General features: G+C 45.4%; 3 protein-coding genes across 3 annotated transcripts; all 3 read right to left on the bottom strand.

Moving 5' to 3' along the window:
- Positions 1-271: 271 nt before the first annotated feature.
- On the bottom strand, positions 272-4,886 carry LOC311318070 (vesicle transport protein SEC20-like; the record flags this gene model as incomplete). Its single annotated transcript, XM_084449274.1, has 6 exons — positions 272-468; positions 1,894-2,012; positions 2,461-2,562; positions 4,100-4,191; positions 4,346-4,438; positions 4,803-4,886. The coding sequence occupies 6 exons, from the start codon at positions 4,884-4,886 to the stop codon at positions 272-274; spliced, it is 687 nt and encodes a 228-aa protein (XP_084305400.1).
- A 184-nt stretch (positions 4,887-5,070) lies between these two features.
- On the bottom strand, positions 5,071-8,853 carry atp6v0e1 (ATPase H+ transporting V0 subunit e1). Its single transcript, XM_084449201.1, has 4 exons — positions 8,682-8,853; positions 7,933-7,980; positions 6,969-7,082; positions 5,071-5,778 (listed from the first exon to the last, which is right to left on the bottom strand). Exons 1-3 carry the CDS (start codon positions 8,783-8,785, stop codon positions 6,989-6,991), a joined length of 246 nt encoding a protein of 81 aa, XP_084305327.1. The 5' UTR covers positions 8,786-8,853; the 3' UTR covers positions 5,071-5,778; positions 6,969-6,988.
- Positions 8,854-9,628: 775 nt separating this feature from the next.
- rpl26 (ribosomal protein L26) lies at positions 9,629-12,949 on the bottom strand. Its single transcript, XM_084448355.1, has 4 exons — positions 12,915-12,949; positions 12,006-12,178; positions 11,553-11,693; positions 9,629-9,797 (listed from the first exon to the last, which is right to left on the bottom strand). The coding sequence occupies exons 2-4, from the start codon at positions 12,171-12,173 to the stop codon at positions 9,669-9,671; spliced, it is 438 nt and encodes a 145-aa protein (XP_084304481.1). The 5' UTR covers positions 12,174-12,178; positions 12,915-12,949; the 3' UTR covers positions 9,629-9,668.
- Between the last annotated feature and the right edge of the window lie 2,973 nt (positions 12,950-15,922).

Raw genomic sequence — 15,922 nt, 5'->3', positions numbered from 1 at the left:
TCCAGAATCTCCAGTTGAGCTGAACGTGTCATGAATATTATACTCCCAATCTCTGGGTAGACTGAGGGCGGGGCTTGTCCTTTCTTTAGTGCTGTATGAGGATGTTATGGGCAGAGAGGGAGAAAGCCTCAGGACAGGAGACCAGAGAGGGACGTCTCTTTAGACTACGGACCGACATGAGGCCCAGCCCAAGTTCCGTTACTAGTGCACTACGGTGAGAGAGAGCCTGTTTAGACTAGAGACACGGACGGCCCCATACGCCTGTAGTCCACTACAGAAAAGGGAAGAGTCTCTTCTTCAGGATGAAGAGGACGGTGGTGAGGAAGAGCGCCAGCGCGAGGAAGATGAGCAGCTTGTCCGTGAGCTCCCTGCGGTTGTACTTGGTGATGAGCTTCCTCCCCAGCTGGATGGTCCCAGTCATGGCCTTGAACTCCTCGTTCGTCTCCAGGACCGTCCTCGATGACGTCGCTACGGACGACAAAGTTAAACACCGATCATCTCGGTCCTCTATCCTCTATGATACTGGCTGAAATGTCCCTGTGAAAGTGTGTTTTATTTTGTTGTTTACATCATGACGGGGGTTTGTTTTCGTAACGGTGATGATGATTAGGAGCATAAAGGCTACTGCTACAAGTCTCTCAATGTGAGCTGTCTACAGCTACAAGTCTCTCAATGTGAGCTGTCTACAGCTTACAAATCTCAAGCTCTGCCTACAATGGATGAAAGTAAGTTTGGGTAAAGGTCGGTAGATCTGTAGGTAGGTGCTTTATTGAAATTGCACATTGTTACAGCATCAGTAATACAAAAGACAACAAAGTAATCAACATCAAGACTAGACAGACTAAATACAACTTTACTACAGATCCAAAATATACAAGAGTGCAAATAAACAGTGCATAAAGTAAGTAAATTCCTTAGCATGCTTAGATTGTACAAAACATTCCAAGGTAAAAGCCGAACGTCCATCCAGAGAGTTAACTAGTCTGTTACTCCTAGGGAATCATAAGCAGCTGATCTTGTGCTGCACTGCACAAGTAGCCTTATAATTATTTTGGTTTTAATATTTTTACGTATAGGTTATCAACCCCATGGGTTTGAATAATTTGACTTGTTTGAAAATATGCAGGCTATGGTTATAAATTACATAGATTTCTGTTGCTGTAAATCATATGATTCCCCAGTTAAAAGCAGTATGACATTAATCATCCATCTCGGTGCAGTGTTCTTTGAATGGAGATTTCCAACATGAATATGAAAAGAGTTGTGAGGAGCAGAAATGTGTATTGTCATTCTTGAGTAAATACTTTGGATTCATCACAAACAAGAATCACAGGCAGTAATGTAGTTCACTTATGACCACAAAGTGAAATGATTTCAAGTTGAACAGAAATGTTTTGAGGGTAACACAGAGGGTTGTGATAATGTAACAGGGATTTGACTCAGACCAAAATTAATTTACATGTAGGCCTACAAGAAAAACATCACGTAAAATTGAAAAGTAAAATAAAGTCCCAAACCCACAATAGTAAGAAATATGTTTTGACGTCAACGTAATGTGATGTCACAAGTGCTGTCCCATTCCTTTCTATACCATTTTGAGCCCTTGCAGCCTTTCACTCTCAACCACTTTACCAGTCTGTGAGGGTTCAGGTTGGTCATTGAGACTGAGTCTGTGAGGGTGCAGGGTGGACATTGAGACTGAGTCTGTGAGGGTGCAGGGTGGACATTGAGACTGAGTCTGTGAGGGGGCAGGGTGGACATTGAGACTGAGTCTGTGAGGGTGCAGGGTGGACATTGAGACTGAGTCTGTGAGGGTGCAGGGTGGACATTGAGACTGGGCCATGGACTCAGGAAAGGTGTTCAAGCCTGATAACTCAAGGGGGTGCCACTCACCCAGTGAGGTCATGGTCTCCTCGCTCTGCTGTACTTGCTGTGACATCATCCGGCTGATGCTCATCAGGCTCTCTGTGATGCCACTAGACGTCTGGGCCACGCCCTCTTTGGTCGCCTTCCTGATTGGAGGAAAAATGATACAGAAACAAACAGATTAGTAAGTGATGACAGATTATGCTACCATACGCTAAAGACTTCCAAAATACTATGTTACGCCCTCTCACATCTTAAGAATGTGTTGAGTTTTTTCAAAGACTGGGATTTGCATAAGCCAAGACTAAAAACTTCAGACATGTTTGATTTTATCAGAATGTCAAGACGAGAAAAGGACTGACTTAAGACAGCTGGGACTGACGCCTCCCACCAAACGATGGAGACGATAGGAGCGCGCTACGACTCCAGCAAATCTCTCAGGATTTTATTCCGACACTGGAAATGTGTCTGCGACAGTGAAATCGGGCGAGAAGTCGGCTGGTCTAAGGCCGCCATTGGTGAGTGAACTGACCATAAGTGAGCTAGTTATGGTCATAGCGAAACAAAGATGGCGGTGCTGCAGCATGTTCTCACCTCTGTCTCAGAGAGTCTCCCCCACGGAGCAGAGCGTTCTTCTCAAGGATGTCCATGGAGAGTTTGCTGGCCAGGTTCGCCTTCCTCCATGCCGTCTGATTACTGCACAAACAAACACAGCAGCCAGATCCCCGTTTCTGAGTCAACCATCACCAAGTCGCTGGTACAGAACCAGGCCAGGTACAGCCTGGCTGATGTGCGAGGCTGGCTTGTTTCTGTTCAGGACTGGTAGGACGGGAGCTAGTCACGCCACTGAAATAGCTGTGAATTGAAATGACATGAAATAATGTCCGATAAATTAAGACAGGTTTTGTCGCCTGGACAGTTGGATCAGTTCCAATGCTTCCAATGCTAATCCAGTACAATAAGAGCGGGATAGCCAGTTAGCTCATGGGCTCACAACAACTAGCAGCAGCTTCCATAACATTAATGGTAGCGGTCAGTGGCTAAAGCAGTTACACTGATGATTCCTATAACGTTAGCTATTTTACTGTAATTGGTTCAACTTCTGTTTCTGGACAAAAGTCATTACCTGCTGTTTTGCACTTCCCTTTAGGTGGTGAAGTAAGACCAAGCCAGTGTGTTTATCTATAAGCCAGATAAACACACTGGCTTATCTGGACACCTACTTGATTGAGTCAGCAGGTGGCAATGTTGTTTGTAAATAGTTAAGTGTTAATAGGCCTGCTTTTACTATATATCTACTATGATCTTGATATTATATTGATATGAACATATGAAAGTACAATTGCGTATTGGCCCGTAGAATGCACATCCAATGTAAAATATTCATCCCATTTCCCTTCTTGAACTAATTTCTGCAGTTTTGTTTTTATGTTTTTAGGGTGGCCAGGAACAGTCTTCTACCCTCAGGCCATCCTCATCCTGAACAGGGACACTGCCAGCCTTGTCAGAATGCACATCCACTGGAAAATATTCATCCCATTCCAGTTATATTTTTTGTACTTGTTTTGTGTTTGCATTTAGATGGAAGGAAGACACCAGTATTAGTTCTTACATTATAGGCTACTTAATTACATAGCATTTCACTTCACATTATACATGATTCCGTGTATACTTTTTGTATTTTGCTATTCTGTAAGCGACTTAAATAAATGTTCTCTTCAATTATTGCTCTTTATTGCTACAATGTAACAAATCAACTGCTGGAGCAGTTCGGTGGCGGTGGTGTGTTCTGAGAGTGGTGTAGCAACACACTGTGTTGAGAAGGTAGGCCTGCAGGCAGATAGTCGTGAGGGGTAAAGGTCAGAGTGAAAGGATGAACATGTGGAGATTTGGGGTATAGTCCCATAAAATCATCTCCACCGGGGCCTTGAACCCCGATCTCCCGCGTGGAAGTCCATTGCTTTCACCGCTACTCTACTTCTGCAGTGGAGATCGGCAAGTTGTTATTGGTGTCCTTTATTTTGGTGCGCTGGGACTACTGCCTCTTGTGGTGCCAACAGAGAAATGCAGGTCAACATTCAATGGAGGGAGTGATAACCCGACAAACGCTATACTAGGTGCGCTGTCTTACAGCCACGCACAAAATGAAAAAAAGACGTGACTGTGTGTGTAAGAGACGGCTTACACACACAATTAGTGCTTCTACTGGAGTCTAACCTGCGCCATAACCTACCTGAGCATTTCTCTCCGGTGGCCCTCCACCTCACCGAGTAACGCCAGCTTGTCTGACTCCTTGTCCTGCTCCATTCCCATCTGCTCCAGGTCCTGTCAAGCACAGAGAACTTCCCTATGGGCTTCTGTAGGGATAGGCTACCTAGGCCTACATGGGGAACCACAGATTGAGGTTTAATTGAATTCTATGATAACCTACACATGTTGACATTTTATGGAGGGTTCGATATAATCCCAGTCTTCTCACCTGAAGCCGCTGCCTGATATGGTGGAATTTCTCCTTCACTGTGGAGTTCAGATCTGTAAACTTGCTCCGTGGTCCCATGCATTCATTGACATCCTATCAAAACAAAGGTTAAACTGATGGTGGTACAGTATATAATCCGTTCCCCAATCCCATCTCTATTGCATAGCCTACTCTGCCCTAATTGGTAACGGCGCACATTCGCGAAGATCAGTCCACTAAGTCCAAACAAAAGCACAGCTTGCCGAAGTATCAATGTGCAAGGCTTGCCATGGGTCTTATGATTATCGACAATAAACACTTTTGCAACTAATTTACCGTTTTCCAGTGCTTCGTCGTATGGTGGAGTAGGCTACGCAATACTGTATCTGAGGTCACTGACAGTTTGATACCGATGCAGTGGTTGTAAAGATGACTGTCGGGATATGAAGACGCATTATATTCAAAACAATATTCAAACCTGAATGAGAGCCTTGATTTCCAAGTCATATTTGAGAATCTCTTGCTCACATATTCGGACGTGGACGTCCGAGGAAGACGCCATGTTTGACAATTTCTCTACGGCAAGCACGGAGCCGGCAAACAAAACTGATTTGACTTTGACTGGGAATTACTGGGAATGGTTTCCCCCCTCTTTTCCCTCATATACAAGATTTAAAAGATATTAAAACTATTCAAAACAAAAACAAATGTCGTTTTAAATAACCAGATGGTGCAATGATTTATGATGGTTTAATAATTAAATGAAAGGGGAAACAATACTCCTTCACACACATTATCAATGAAACAAAAAGGAAAGGCATCATATGAAAGCATTTATTCTTTCTTACTGAGATTACTACCATATCAACATTTCTTATGGACAGTCCCAGCGTCATGGAATACTTCAAATGTGTGCCCCACACCCAAAACTTCCAACACACTTCCAGCACTCCTAAAGACTGGAGGCCTATATCATTAACTTCATGCTTTGGAAAAATACAGGAAATATTAATTATGCTGGTTTCAACAGTGTAAGCAGCATGCCTCATAAGTTTAGCAGATATACATATTTTTATATATATATATATATGTATTTATTAACAATTATGTATAGATATATTTCTATTCTTATAATATAAATTCTGCTTCTATTCAGTTAACTGTGATCATGAAACAAACTCATTATTGAATCATTAAAGACACAGTACACGCTATACAACACAATACACATCCAATGGAAGGCTGTATTTTCATTCATGTAAAGCACATTCACAAAGCTAAACTTTAGAAAAGTCCTTTTGAGATCAATTTGTACAAGGCACCAACGTGGGCATTTCATTTGACTTTGGTCACTCAGGCTTTTATTAAAGGCTTCAGATGTACGTAGTGGCGCCGTCAAGGCGTGGAGATTGAGTGCTCTATTGGTGGTGTTCAGCAGTGTCTCAGGCCCTCTGCTGTGGAGAGAAGAACAGGGATATATTAGCCTGGTATGACCATCCCGATCTAGCGAGCTCACTGCTTCGCTCCGCAATATTGGTCTGGCCTTCGCCCCATAGAGAGCCATTACGTGGGCGGGGGTTCTTGCCTTGACAGACACAAAACCTTCAGCCAATCGGAAGAACAGCAAAAACGTCTTTTCCACCGAGAAACTCCGCTAGTGCATACTCTTGTTCTTGTTTAAGTGTTGTGATTAAGTCTATTTCTGCAATAACTGCACTCATAGCTGCGTTTATTCTTCTAACGTTAACGTTACCACTCGTTGCTTCGGGAGCCGCCATGTTTTGTTTAGCGAGTTAAAACAGCAGTTAAAACGCAGTCCCTGATTGGCCCGGTATGGTCTGGATTTTTGGGAAATCGCTCTGGAGGAGGCAAAGGCCAGACCTTTCTGCGTTAGTGAAACAGAATGTGAGCTCGCGAGAACGGGACGGTCGTACCAGGCTAGGAGAGAGGGGGACAAAGAGAGAAGGGGATGGTCGTACCAGGCTAGGAGAGAGGGGGACAAAGAGAGAAGGGGATGGTCGTACCAGGCTAGGAGAGAGGGGGACAGAGAGAGAACGGGATGGTCGTACCAGGCTAGGAGAGAGGGGGACAGAGAGAGAACGGGATGGTCGTACCAGGCTAGGAGAGAGGGGGACAGAGAGAGAACGGGATGGTCGTACCAGGCTAGGAGAGAGGGGGACAGAGAGAGAAGGGGATGGTCGTACCAGGCTAGGAGAGAGGGGGACAGAGAGAGAAGGGGATGGTCGTACCAGGCTAGGGATGTATACCCTATCAGGACACATACTGTAGTGGTGTTGTCCTGACTGAATAAGCGTGTGTACTTCTAAAGCACAACTGAACAGAATTGACAGAAGAGTGTCATCTGTGACTTTGGCCAAACAAGTGGGTATACAGTTAATACTGCTTTACATACAGACCAATGCAAGATGTCCACCTCAGCACTACTTTATATGTATTTATGTGGTTTGTAGTGATGTAATGTTTGTTTGTTTCCTGTCTCACTGCATAACAATATTCTTCTTGTGAGATAATGAAGATAACCTTGACTGGATAAGGAGAGGATCTTCTCCAATGAAAATGTGTCTTACTTATATCTTGTACGTTTTTTTTCTCCTAAGGTGAAAGGTCGTCTGTGTGAGTGTACCTGTGACGACCTGTTGGTGACTAGGACCACTGCCTGTTCAGGTACCAGATGGTTTCATTGCTCAGAGCCGGTCCAAACAGGGGGTTGAGCTGGGCCAGGATAGCTATCAGCCAGCTGAAAGACAGCAGATAATTCATGCTCAACATGTGGGACAGTGGCCGCGTTCAGATTCTCTTCCTTCCTCCCCTCCTTGTTGAGGTAATCTCTGATCTAACATGACTGGATAGGTGAAAGCAACTGCTTCTCTACACAGCTGTCACAAAATCTCCTAATTTCAGCTCAGTGATTTTGTGGAGAGGAGTGAAGTCTGCCAAATGCAGCCAGAGAGGCTAACAGCCATGATCAACTCTCGATGTTCTCCTGGCCTACGCTGCCCTCTGGTGTCCACATCAGGAAGTAACATGGCACGGCCTCTAAATGTTTGATAGCCTCAAAGCTTTAAATAATTAACCGTATTGCATATCAGACCCTAAGCACAACCAGGGTACAGTTAAATGCCAGCTTCGCTCAACAGTTTTTCCCCTTTGACAACTAAGTGTGCGACCCTGGTTATATACCTATGGAGGGTGAGACAAACTACAAATGAGTTCAGGTTGATAGTGGGGATTGTATCCAGGTCTTCATTTCATGGCCGGTCTGTACTGTACCCTCAGGCTCTACTTTGTGGGACTAACAGGCCCATATCACTACTCATGTGTGTCTTACTCAGTTCATTCAGCTCTCCTAATTTCAGAGCATGATGCTTGTATAACATAGTTGTTGGTTTGAATCCTGGCCGTCTTGGGTAGAAATGTAGGCTAATGCTTTTGTGCATGTACTAGACAGGGATTCAAACCCACAACCCTAGCAAATGTTGCCAGCAGTGTACAGTAATAGCCCAACTAGCAGAACCAAACAAGCCGTTGGTCGGACAGCAACACTACTGGGAGACATTCTGGAACATTCCTGAGATGACAGAACTTACAACAGGTAGCAGCAGACCGCAGTTAGCACCAGCATGGTGACTATGACCCTATAGAGGGAAGAGGGGGGGGGGGGTTACTGTTAGTAGGCTAACAGATCACAAGATGGACATGACAGTACAGTTTCCATTTTAGGATGTTGACAGGGCTTAACATTTTTTTTTTTTTTTTTTTTTTAAGTGAAAGAAAATAAAGGGCAACATCTATATATATTTTTTTAAATAAACATGCTCTCCTATGGAACGTGATTATTATCCATAAACGGGACTAAGTTAACTCGTGCAAGTGGCAGAGATGGGAACTAGACCTGGATGGGGAAGTTCCAGGATGACAAACCCAATAATGTCACTTCTTTCCTAGTCTAGCAGCCTAGCCTATTTCCAATGAGAACATACATATTTAACACTGTTTGTAAAGTATCAACCCCATTGGATCATTGGAAAACTAAGGTAACTTAGTGGCAAAACTACCAATATGGAGCTATCATGCTAGAAAAAGGAGATGGAGGCTCACCAGCCTAACATTAGCTAATTAAGTAGCAAGGAATAAGTTAAATAACTCTGTTAAAAAGTTATACAAGTCTTCTAATCACATTTTCTACAGGCAAATGTAAATATTTGGTCACTGTAATCCTCTGGATTAAAGACGTTATACATGAAATCGTACCTACCTAGGCTATATTGAACGTGTCGCTAACTAGCTAGCCAGCTAACGTCAGCTAACAGCGAAGCCAGAAGGACAACAAACTCACCCTTTGTTGGGTCCTTTAGGGATGAACCACGGAACTACTCCTCCGATAAACCCCCAAAACAGTGTCATTACCGACATAGGAATTACAAAACTAAGTTCCGCCATGGTTCTCCTTGGTTTTTAACTTGGAAAAAGCCACGTAAAGCGGAAAGCTGCGAAGCTCAACTAACCAGCTGGGTTCAGCGGAGCCAGACCACAAGACTAGGAAGTCGGAATCACATGATGCGACTGGCAGAAGGCTCAGGTACAAAAACTATTTCTGCTACTACTAGCCTACTACTATTGCGAATACTTGAGTTGCTACTCGACTAACTTCAACAAACAAAAAACGGGTCTATGCCTCTGAGAATTAAAAACATAAACACATTTCAACTATTCATACTGCTCCTCTATCGGGCTGTATGGGCTCGTTACGTCATAGCAGTCTATAAATGGTCTACTATTGTTGCCATACGAGTGTTACTCAAGCCACCAGTAACTGCTCACCATGTTTCATCCCTAGTTCTCAATATTTGCACTCCATATTGGGTGTGAAGTATTGTTTTTACACATTAAGATTAAACTCCAGACGACCATGAACACGTTGCCACATACACAATTTACTGGATAAAATATTCTGCAATATGACAATGGAGTTGTCTTTCATACACTGCACTGTAACTTTTCTTCTTCCTGCATTTTGTTTTAAATGTCCCTTTTTTGCATTTCATGACCATTTATGCATTTCTTGCACTTTGTCTTGATGCTTTTAATGTCTCATGTAAAGCACTTTGAATTGCCTTGTTGCTGAAATGTGCTCTACAAATAAACTTGCCTTGAACATTTAGTCAAGGACAATGTTTTCACTACTGTATAGGACAGACAGCGAAGGCCTCGTTAAACTCAAGACTTCTCTCCACTGAGTGCAATCCCCATCCCTCCCCATTCATTTACCACAGACGAGGAAAACACTTTTTACAACAGTTTATTGATAGCAAAAAGATCATTTTCACTCCTGCATCTTCTCAATGGTCTCCTCCTTGTATTTGCCCTTCTCCTTGCCATCGGCGCGAGACTTGGCCTTGCGTTCCAGGATCTTCTTGCGGTCCTTATCCAGCTTTAGCCTGGTGATCACCACCTGTTGAGGGTAGAGAGGGGCTGTTTAGCATCGATATTCCTAGTTAGTCCTTTATTTGTATCCCCATCAGTATCAGTAGCACAATGTGGCAACTACTCTTCATGGGGTATGCATGTTAGACCAACTTGCTGTTTGGCATCTTTATAACTCAGGTGGCACTGCACCCCTCAGACAAGCTGCTAGCTGCACAGAAAATTCACAAGCCACGGTTAGAGAGGTTCCTGAGAGGTGGTGGCAATCTGGAATGATGATATGACATCAAATACTGCGAGAAACACCTCAGAAGAAGCGAATCTAATGAGTCGTTAGACCTACACTGGACTAGAGACGGCCCTGGGAAACCACGAACACTTGGGTGACATCGCAAGACAGCCGTGTTTTACAAACCATAAAAAAACGAGCGTTAGACAAACGTAGAAAACAGATTTTCCATTCTCACAAAACCACCCCTCTGGAATCACAGGACGACATGGTCAAGCTAAAACACCATTTGGCTCAGGTTTGATTTTGGTTACATTCACAGGTTCGTTAGGCACTAAACAGCTGAACAGACGATGCTTCCTCAAACACAGAGCTATCAAATTAATGCACAGCCAAGCCTTCCATCACTTTCATTTGACATTTCATAGCTGTAGCTGTCAGAGGATGGAATTAAACTTGACAGCAGAGACGCACTGTCCTCACATTTGCTACACAACAGGTGTGCTCATCAGTACAATGCATTTTAATGATGCGTGCGTACACACACACACGTTCCCCTGACATCCTCTCAGTATGCATGGCCTTAGTTTGCTTGTCAAGTCTCTTTGGACCCCCCCCCCCCTTTGTCTACTCTCAACTTTGTGCATGAGTCTATGCTGAGTTGAGTTGAGTGTGAGTCTATGCTGAGTTGAGTGTGAGTCTATGCTGAGTTGAGTGTGAGTCTATGCTGAGTTGAGTTGTGAGTCTATGCTGAGTTGAGTGTGAGTCTATGCTGAGTTGAGTTGAGTGTGAGTCTATGCTGAGTTGAGTGTGAGTCTATGCTGAGTTGAGTTGAGTGTGAGTCTATGCTGAGTTGTACTTGTAGCAATGGCAAAGAAAGGAACAGCCCCCTCCTACCTCCAGGCCATGGTCAAACCCTGCACCCCCCACTACACTCTGCTACCTCAGGGCGACTGGTTGCCCAGTCACTCCGAGGCCCTTGCGGCCGATCGACACGTTCACGGCTCTTCTCTGTCCTGGCCCCGCAGTGGTGGAACGAATTGCCCACTGATGTCAGGACAGCAGAGTCGCTGCCCATCTTTCATCGCAGGCTCAAAACTCATCTCTTCAAGAAGTACTACAACAATCCTCCCTCCTAAGCACTTATTGTATTTTAGATTGCTATTCTTGCACTTTGCCTTCAGCACTAGATTATGCTCTTAGTCACTGGTTTTAGAAAAAAGATGCACTTGTGAGTTCTGGCAAGTAGTAGTACATTGGCTTTTCCTACGTTAAATGCAATTATACTTAGTCGCTTTGGATAAAAGCGTCTAAATGACTAATGTGATGTAATGTAATATGATGTCTAGCCCACATCGCTACAGAATCACTCACTGCTGATCAGCACTGCACAGGAGGCCTCCTAAACAGCATTGAAATTCAGCGTTCCACTAAATTAGCAGATATCTCCCCAGAGTCTCACCTTGCTGGGTTGGATAGTCTCACCTTGCTGGGGTGGATAGTCTCACCTTGCTGGGGTGGATAGTCTCACCTTGCTGGGGTGGATAGTCTCACCTTGCTGGGGTGGATGCCCACATGGACCGTGGTTCCGTTGGCCTTCTCCCTCTGCACGCGCTCAATGTAGATCACATACTTCTTCCTGTAGACCTGCACTACCTTGCCGATCTGCTGGCCCTTGTAGTGACCCCGGACCACCTGCAACACAGAGACTCAACTATCACCAAGACCCCGGACCACCTGCAACATAGAGACTCAAACTATCACCAAGACAACACAAGGACACAACGAGACAGACAAGCGCCGTCCACTTGTGTACTTTGAAAAGGGACATTTTGGATGCTGAAGTAAAACAAGCCTTTTTGAGTGTCCCATAAACGAAAAGTTAAATGACATATTGACGCTCAAGACAATTACAGGACATAATGTCGACAAAGCTACATTTTGGATTCCGACCCTAGTCTCCAAAGAGGGGCTGGAGTCCACCTGGGTGTAGGAACCTGGTCTTACCTGGACCTCGTCGTCCTTACGGATGGGCATGGACCTCACGTTGTACTTTTGACGGAGCTCCTTGGAGAGGGGGGAGGACATGATCTTCCTCCTGATGTGAGAGGGAGCATTGAAGTGCCTCTTGCGGTTCTTACGCCGCGAGCATGTCACGAATGGGTTGAGCTTCATGATGGCTGCGGAAGACAATTCAAATCTTAGCAGAGGTTGACTTAACGTAGCTATTTAAACCGAGCTTGGTAACACAAGTTACCTTGATGTGCTCGGGCCAACAAACTAGCAGCAACAAGCTAGAGAGAATACAGGGTCAAGACACCCAACACCAAAACACCGAGCCACACTCATATGTAGCTTAAGTAATAACGTTACAGCCTGGATAATGCCAACAAACAAAGCCCACATAAGACAACCAGGCACTGATCCACGTCTGGAATCCATAGCTTGGCATCATGTCACCAGCTAACTACGGCATGCATGCGAAGCTAAGGTTAGCCACGGGTAGCAAGCTAGCTGGAGCTTGCTCATCACCTCTTCTCAACACACTAGAAAGCTTATGTTTACAAGATATGACAAGACTAAGCAAACATGTTTAAAGTACGTAGATCTCGAGATACTGTCAGCGACTTCATGAAATGAGCACTACGGCCGGACTGTGCGGCACGCAGTTCATTTACTAGCTGGCTAGATTCAACTCAAACGTGTACTCAATGGCGTAGCTAGCTACTGCTAGCAGAATGCAGAATACGGGACGTTTCATTTATTAATCGGCACACATATAAGCAAATAATACTAGTCTCCAATTGTCAGCGATGGAGGTTACTTGCCCTAGCAGACATTGGGTGTATGTATAAATGGCCGAAATAGAGGATGGATGTTGATAACTTTGTGATAATGTTTGCCAGGAATTCTTACCCTGCCTAGAGCTCCTCAATGGCCGGCGGAAAAGAGGCTCACATTGTACTTCCGTTCGCATAAGTTCACGCGAGTCACGCGAGAAGACTGCAAAACGAGAAGTTGTCTTTTTGATTTATAGATTAATTCATAGCATTTCAGAAAGCGCTAGCCTATATGTGACTTATTTATTCAAAACTATATATATTATTGTGCTTATTGACAAGTTAGTCACATAATATGTTTATCTCAAATGTTGGCGTTATACAGGGCTCTCAATGTCCTGTCACAAACTTCAGTCTTGTATAACAAGAAGGCTAAATAAATGCCATCATTGCTTGTGTGTGTATTAAAATTTCCAATTAAAATGTGTATATCCTTATGAAAAAACACATAGGCTATCATATAGGGATACTAACATTGGGAAAAATTGAGATTGGTTTAGAGGTTATAAAACATAATGCACCAGATAGTCTATCGGCCTTCCTCTGTCAAAGACTCTCACAGCTCTTTCACAGATAGGTTCATGCTTTTAGTTCAGCTTTATAAATGGGTGTTGAAACACTTCTGCGTTGCCCTCATATGTGTTCCATGCAGGCATAGGCCTACATTTAATTCTGCGAAGATCTCGGCAACAAAACATTGTAGGCTTAATTACATCAATTTACATCTGAGCTCGTACAGTAACACGGGGCAGTAAACTTGTGATCATCAGACACATCATCCCACCACCCTCACAGCTCCTCCCGCCTGACCCTCTCTCCTCCCCTCCCCTTCGTCCTTTCTCCCGGCTCCGGTCTGATTCCAGCGCCCCCCTCTTGCCCGCACCACTCGGGAGATGAACCTGGACCTAACCGAACCGAACACGGAAACGAAGGCGCGTTGTCACGGTGCAGTCCGTTCGTTCCCCAGCGCGCAGTTAACGGACCATGCCCGCACTAGGCGAAGTGATGCTGTCATAGTCCCCTGCGCACGGGGAGCCGTTCTCAGCCCCGGTCCTCTGTCTGTCGCGTCAGTGCGGATGAGGAGTCGCCACCGGAGCGCCTTGCCAAAGGAAAGAACCGGAGAAGAAGATGAAATGTTTTTCCCGCTACCTCCCGTACCTTTTCCGCCCACCGAGCACCATCCTGTCATCCACTTGTCACACCGAAGGTAGGCTGGGCTGTCAGAAGGCTGTCAGGTGCTGTGTGTGTGTGTGTGTGTGTGTGTGTGTGTGTGTGTGTGTGTGTGTGTGTGTGTGTGTGCGTTTGCGTGTGCGTGTGCGTGTGTATGTGTGTGTGTGAGTGTGTGTGTGTGTGAGTGAGTGAGTGAGTGAGTGAGTGTGTTTGTGTAAGTGTAAGTGTGTTTGTGCGTGTGTGTTTGTGTGTGTGTGTTTTCAACTCATTGGCGACTGGGTGACAGTGTTAGCCTATTGGATCTAGCATTTCAGTTTGTAAACTATACACGTTAGTAAACAAGAACAGACACAAAAATGCAAGAAGATCAACGTTAAGTTAGACAAAAATGTTTTATTCTGTTCTCTTGTCTGCCTGAAGAATATCATATCACATTCCATAGAAATCCTCCTCAAACATACCAGAGCTATTCTGGAATAAGGATTTAGAGCACTTAGGGAGAGCACTGAAGTACTTGAAAGGCATGTGACTGTGTGTGTGTGTGTGTGTGTGTGTGTGTGTGTGTGTGTGTGTGTGTGTGTGTGTGAGTGTGTGTGTCGCTGCTGACATCCTTAGGCTACTCACTGACTTTATTGTCCCAATGAGGCCATGTTGACCACGTCAACAAGTAGCCTGCTGGTGTCCTGAGAGCAGGACCCAGATGATTAGTTAGATCAGCTCATGTGTCTCACAGGGTCCAGCAGTATGAGCTGCTCTCTCTGACAGGGTTGGGGGAGAGACGTCTCACAGGGTCCAGCTGTATGAGCTGCTCTCTCTGACAGGGTTGGGGGAGAGACGTCTCACAGGGTCCAGCAGTATGAGCTGCTCTCTTTGACAGGGTTGGGGGAGAGACGTCTCACAGGGTCCAGCAGTATGAGCTGCTCTCTCATACAGGGTTTGGGGAGAGACGTCTCACAGGGTCCAGCAGTATGAGCTGCTCTCTCTGACAGGGTTGGGGGAGAGACGTCTCACAGGGTCCAGCAGTATGAGCTGCTCTCTCAGACAGGGTTGGGGGAGAGACATACTCTCTAGATTAGGATGGCAGGCAAACTGTCATTCACTCACCCATTCACCCACTCACCCACTCACCCTCTCACCCTCTCACCCACTCACCCACTCACCCATTCACCCACTCACCCTCTCACCCACTCACCCTCTCACCCATTCACCCTCTCACCCACTCCGTATCTCACCCACTCACCCTCTCACCCACTCACCCATTCACCCTCTAACCCTCTCACCCACTCACCCACTCACCCTCTCACCCACTCACCCACTCACCCTCTCACCCATTCACCCTCTCACCCTCTCACCCACTCACTATCTCACCCACTCACCCTCTCACCCACTCACCCTCAATCTCCCTCCTTCCTCTTCCCTTCACTCTGCATCTGGATTTGAAAAGATCCCTCTGTACCCCTCCTTGCTAGTTACAGGGTACTGGGGATAGGTCTTAGCTACACACAGTGTGTGTGTGTGTGTGTATGTGTGTGTGTGTGTATGTGTGTGTGTGTGACAGAGAGAGCTGGAGAGAGAGAGAGAGAGAGAGAGAGAGAGAGAGAGAGAGAGAGAGAGAGAGATAAAGCAAGCGAGAGAGTCACTGAGGATGTGTTGCTTTGTTGTACAGACAGTGAAGCTTTCAGACGCCATAGTGTTTGTGTAGCCATCTTTTATTGGGTCATATTGTGACTGAGCCATTGCATTATTAAAACTTGCTCAGCCCCCTCCCTCCCTCCCTATCTCCCTCCCTCCCTCCCTACTCCCTCCCTGCCTCCCTCCCTATCTCCCTCCTTCCCTCCCTATCTCCCTTCCTCCCGTCCTCCCTCCCTCCCTATCTCCCTCCCTCCCTCCCTATCTCCTCTCTGCCCCCCAGTC

This window comes from Borostomias antarcticus (assembly GCF_949987555.1).
Source record: "Borostomias antarcticus genome assembly, chromosome: 14".
NCBI lineage: Eukaryota > Metazoa > Chordata > Actinopteri > Stomiiformes > Stomiidae > Borostomias > Borostomias antarcticus.
This window is presented reverse-complemented; position numbering and strand designations above follow the sequence as displayed.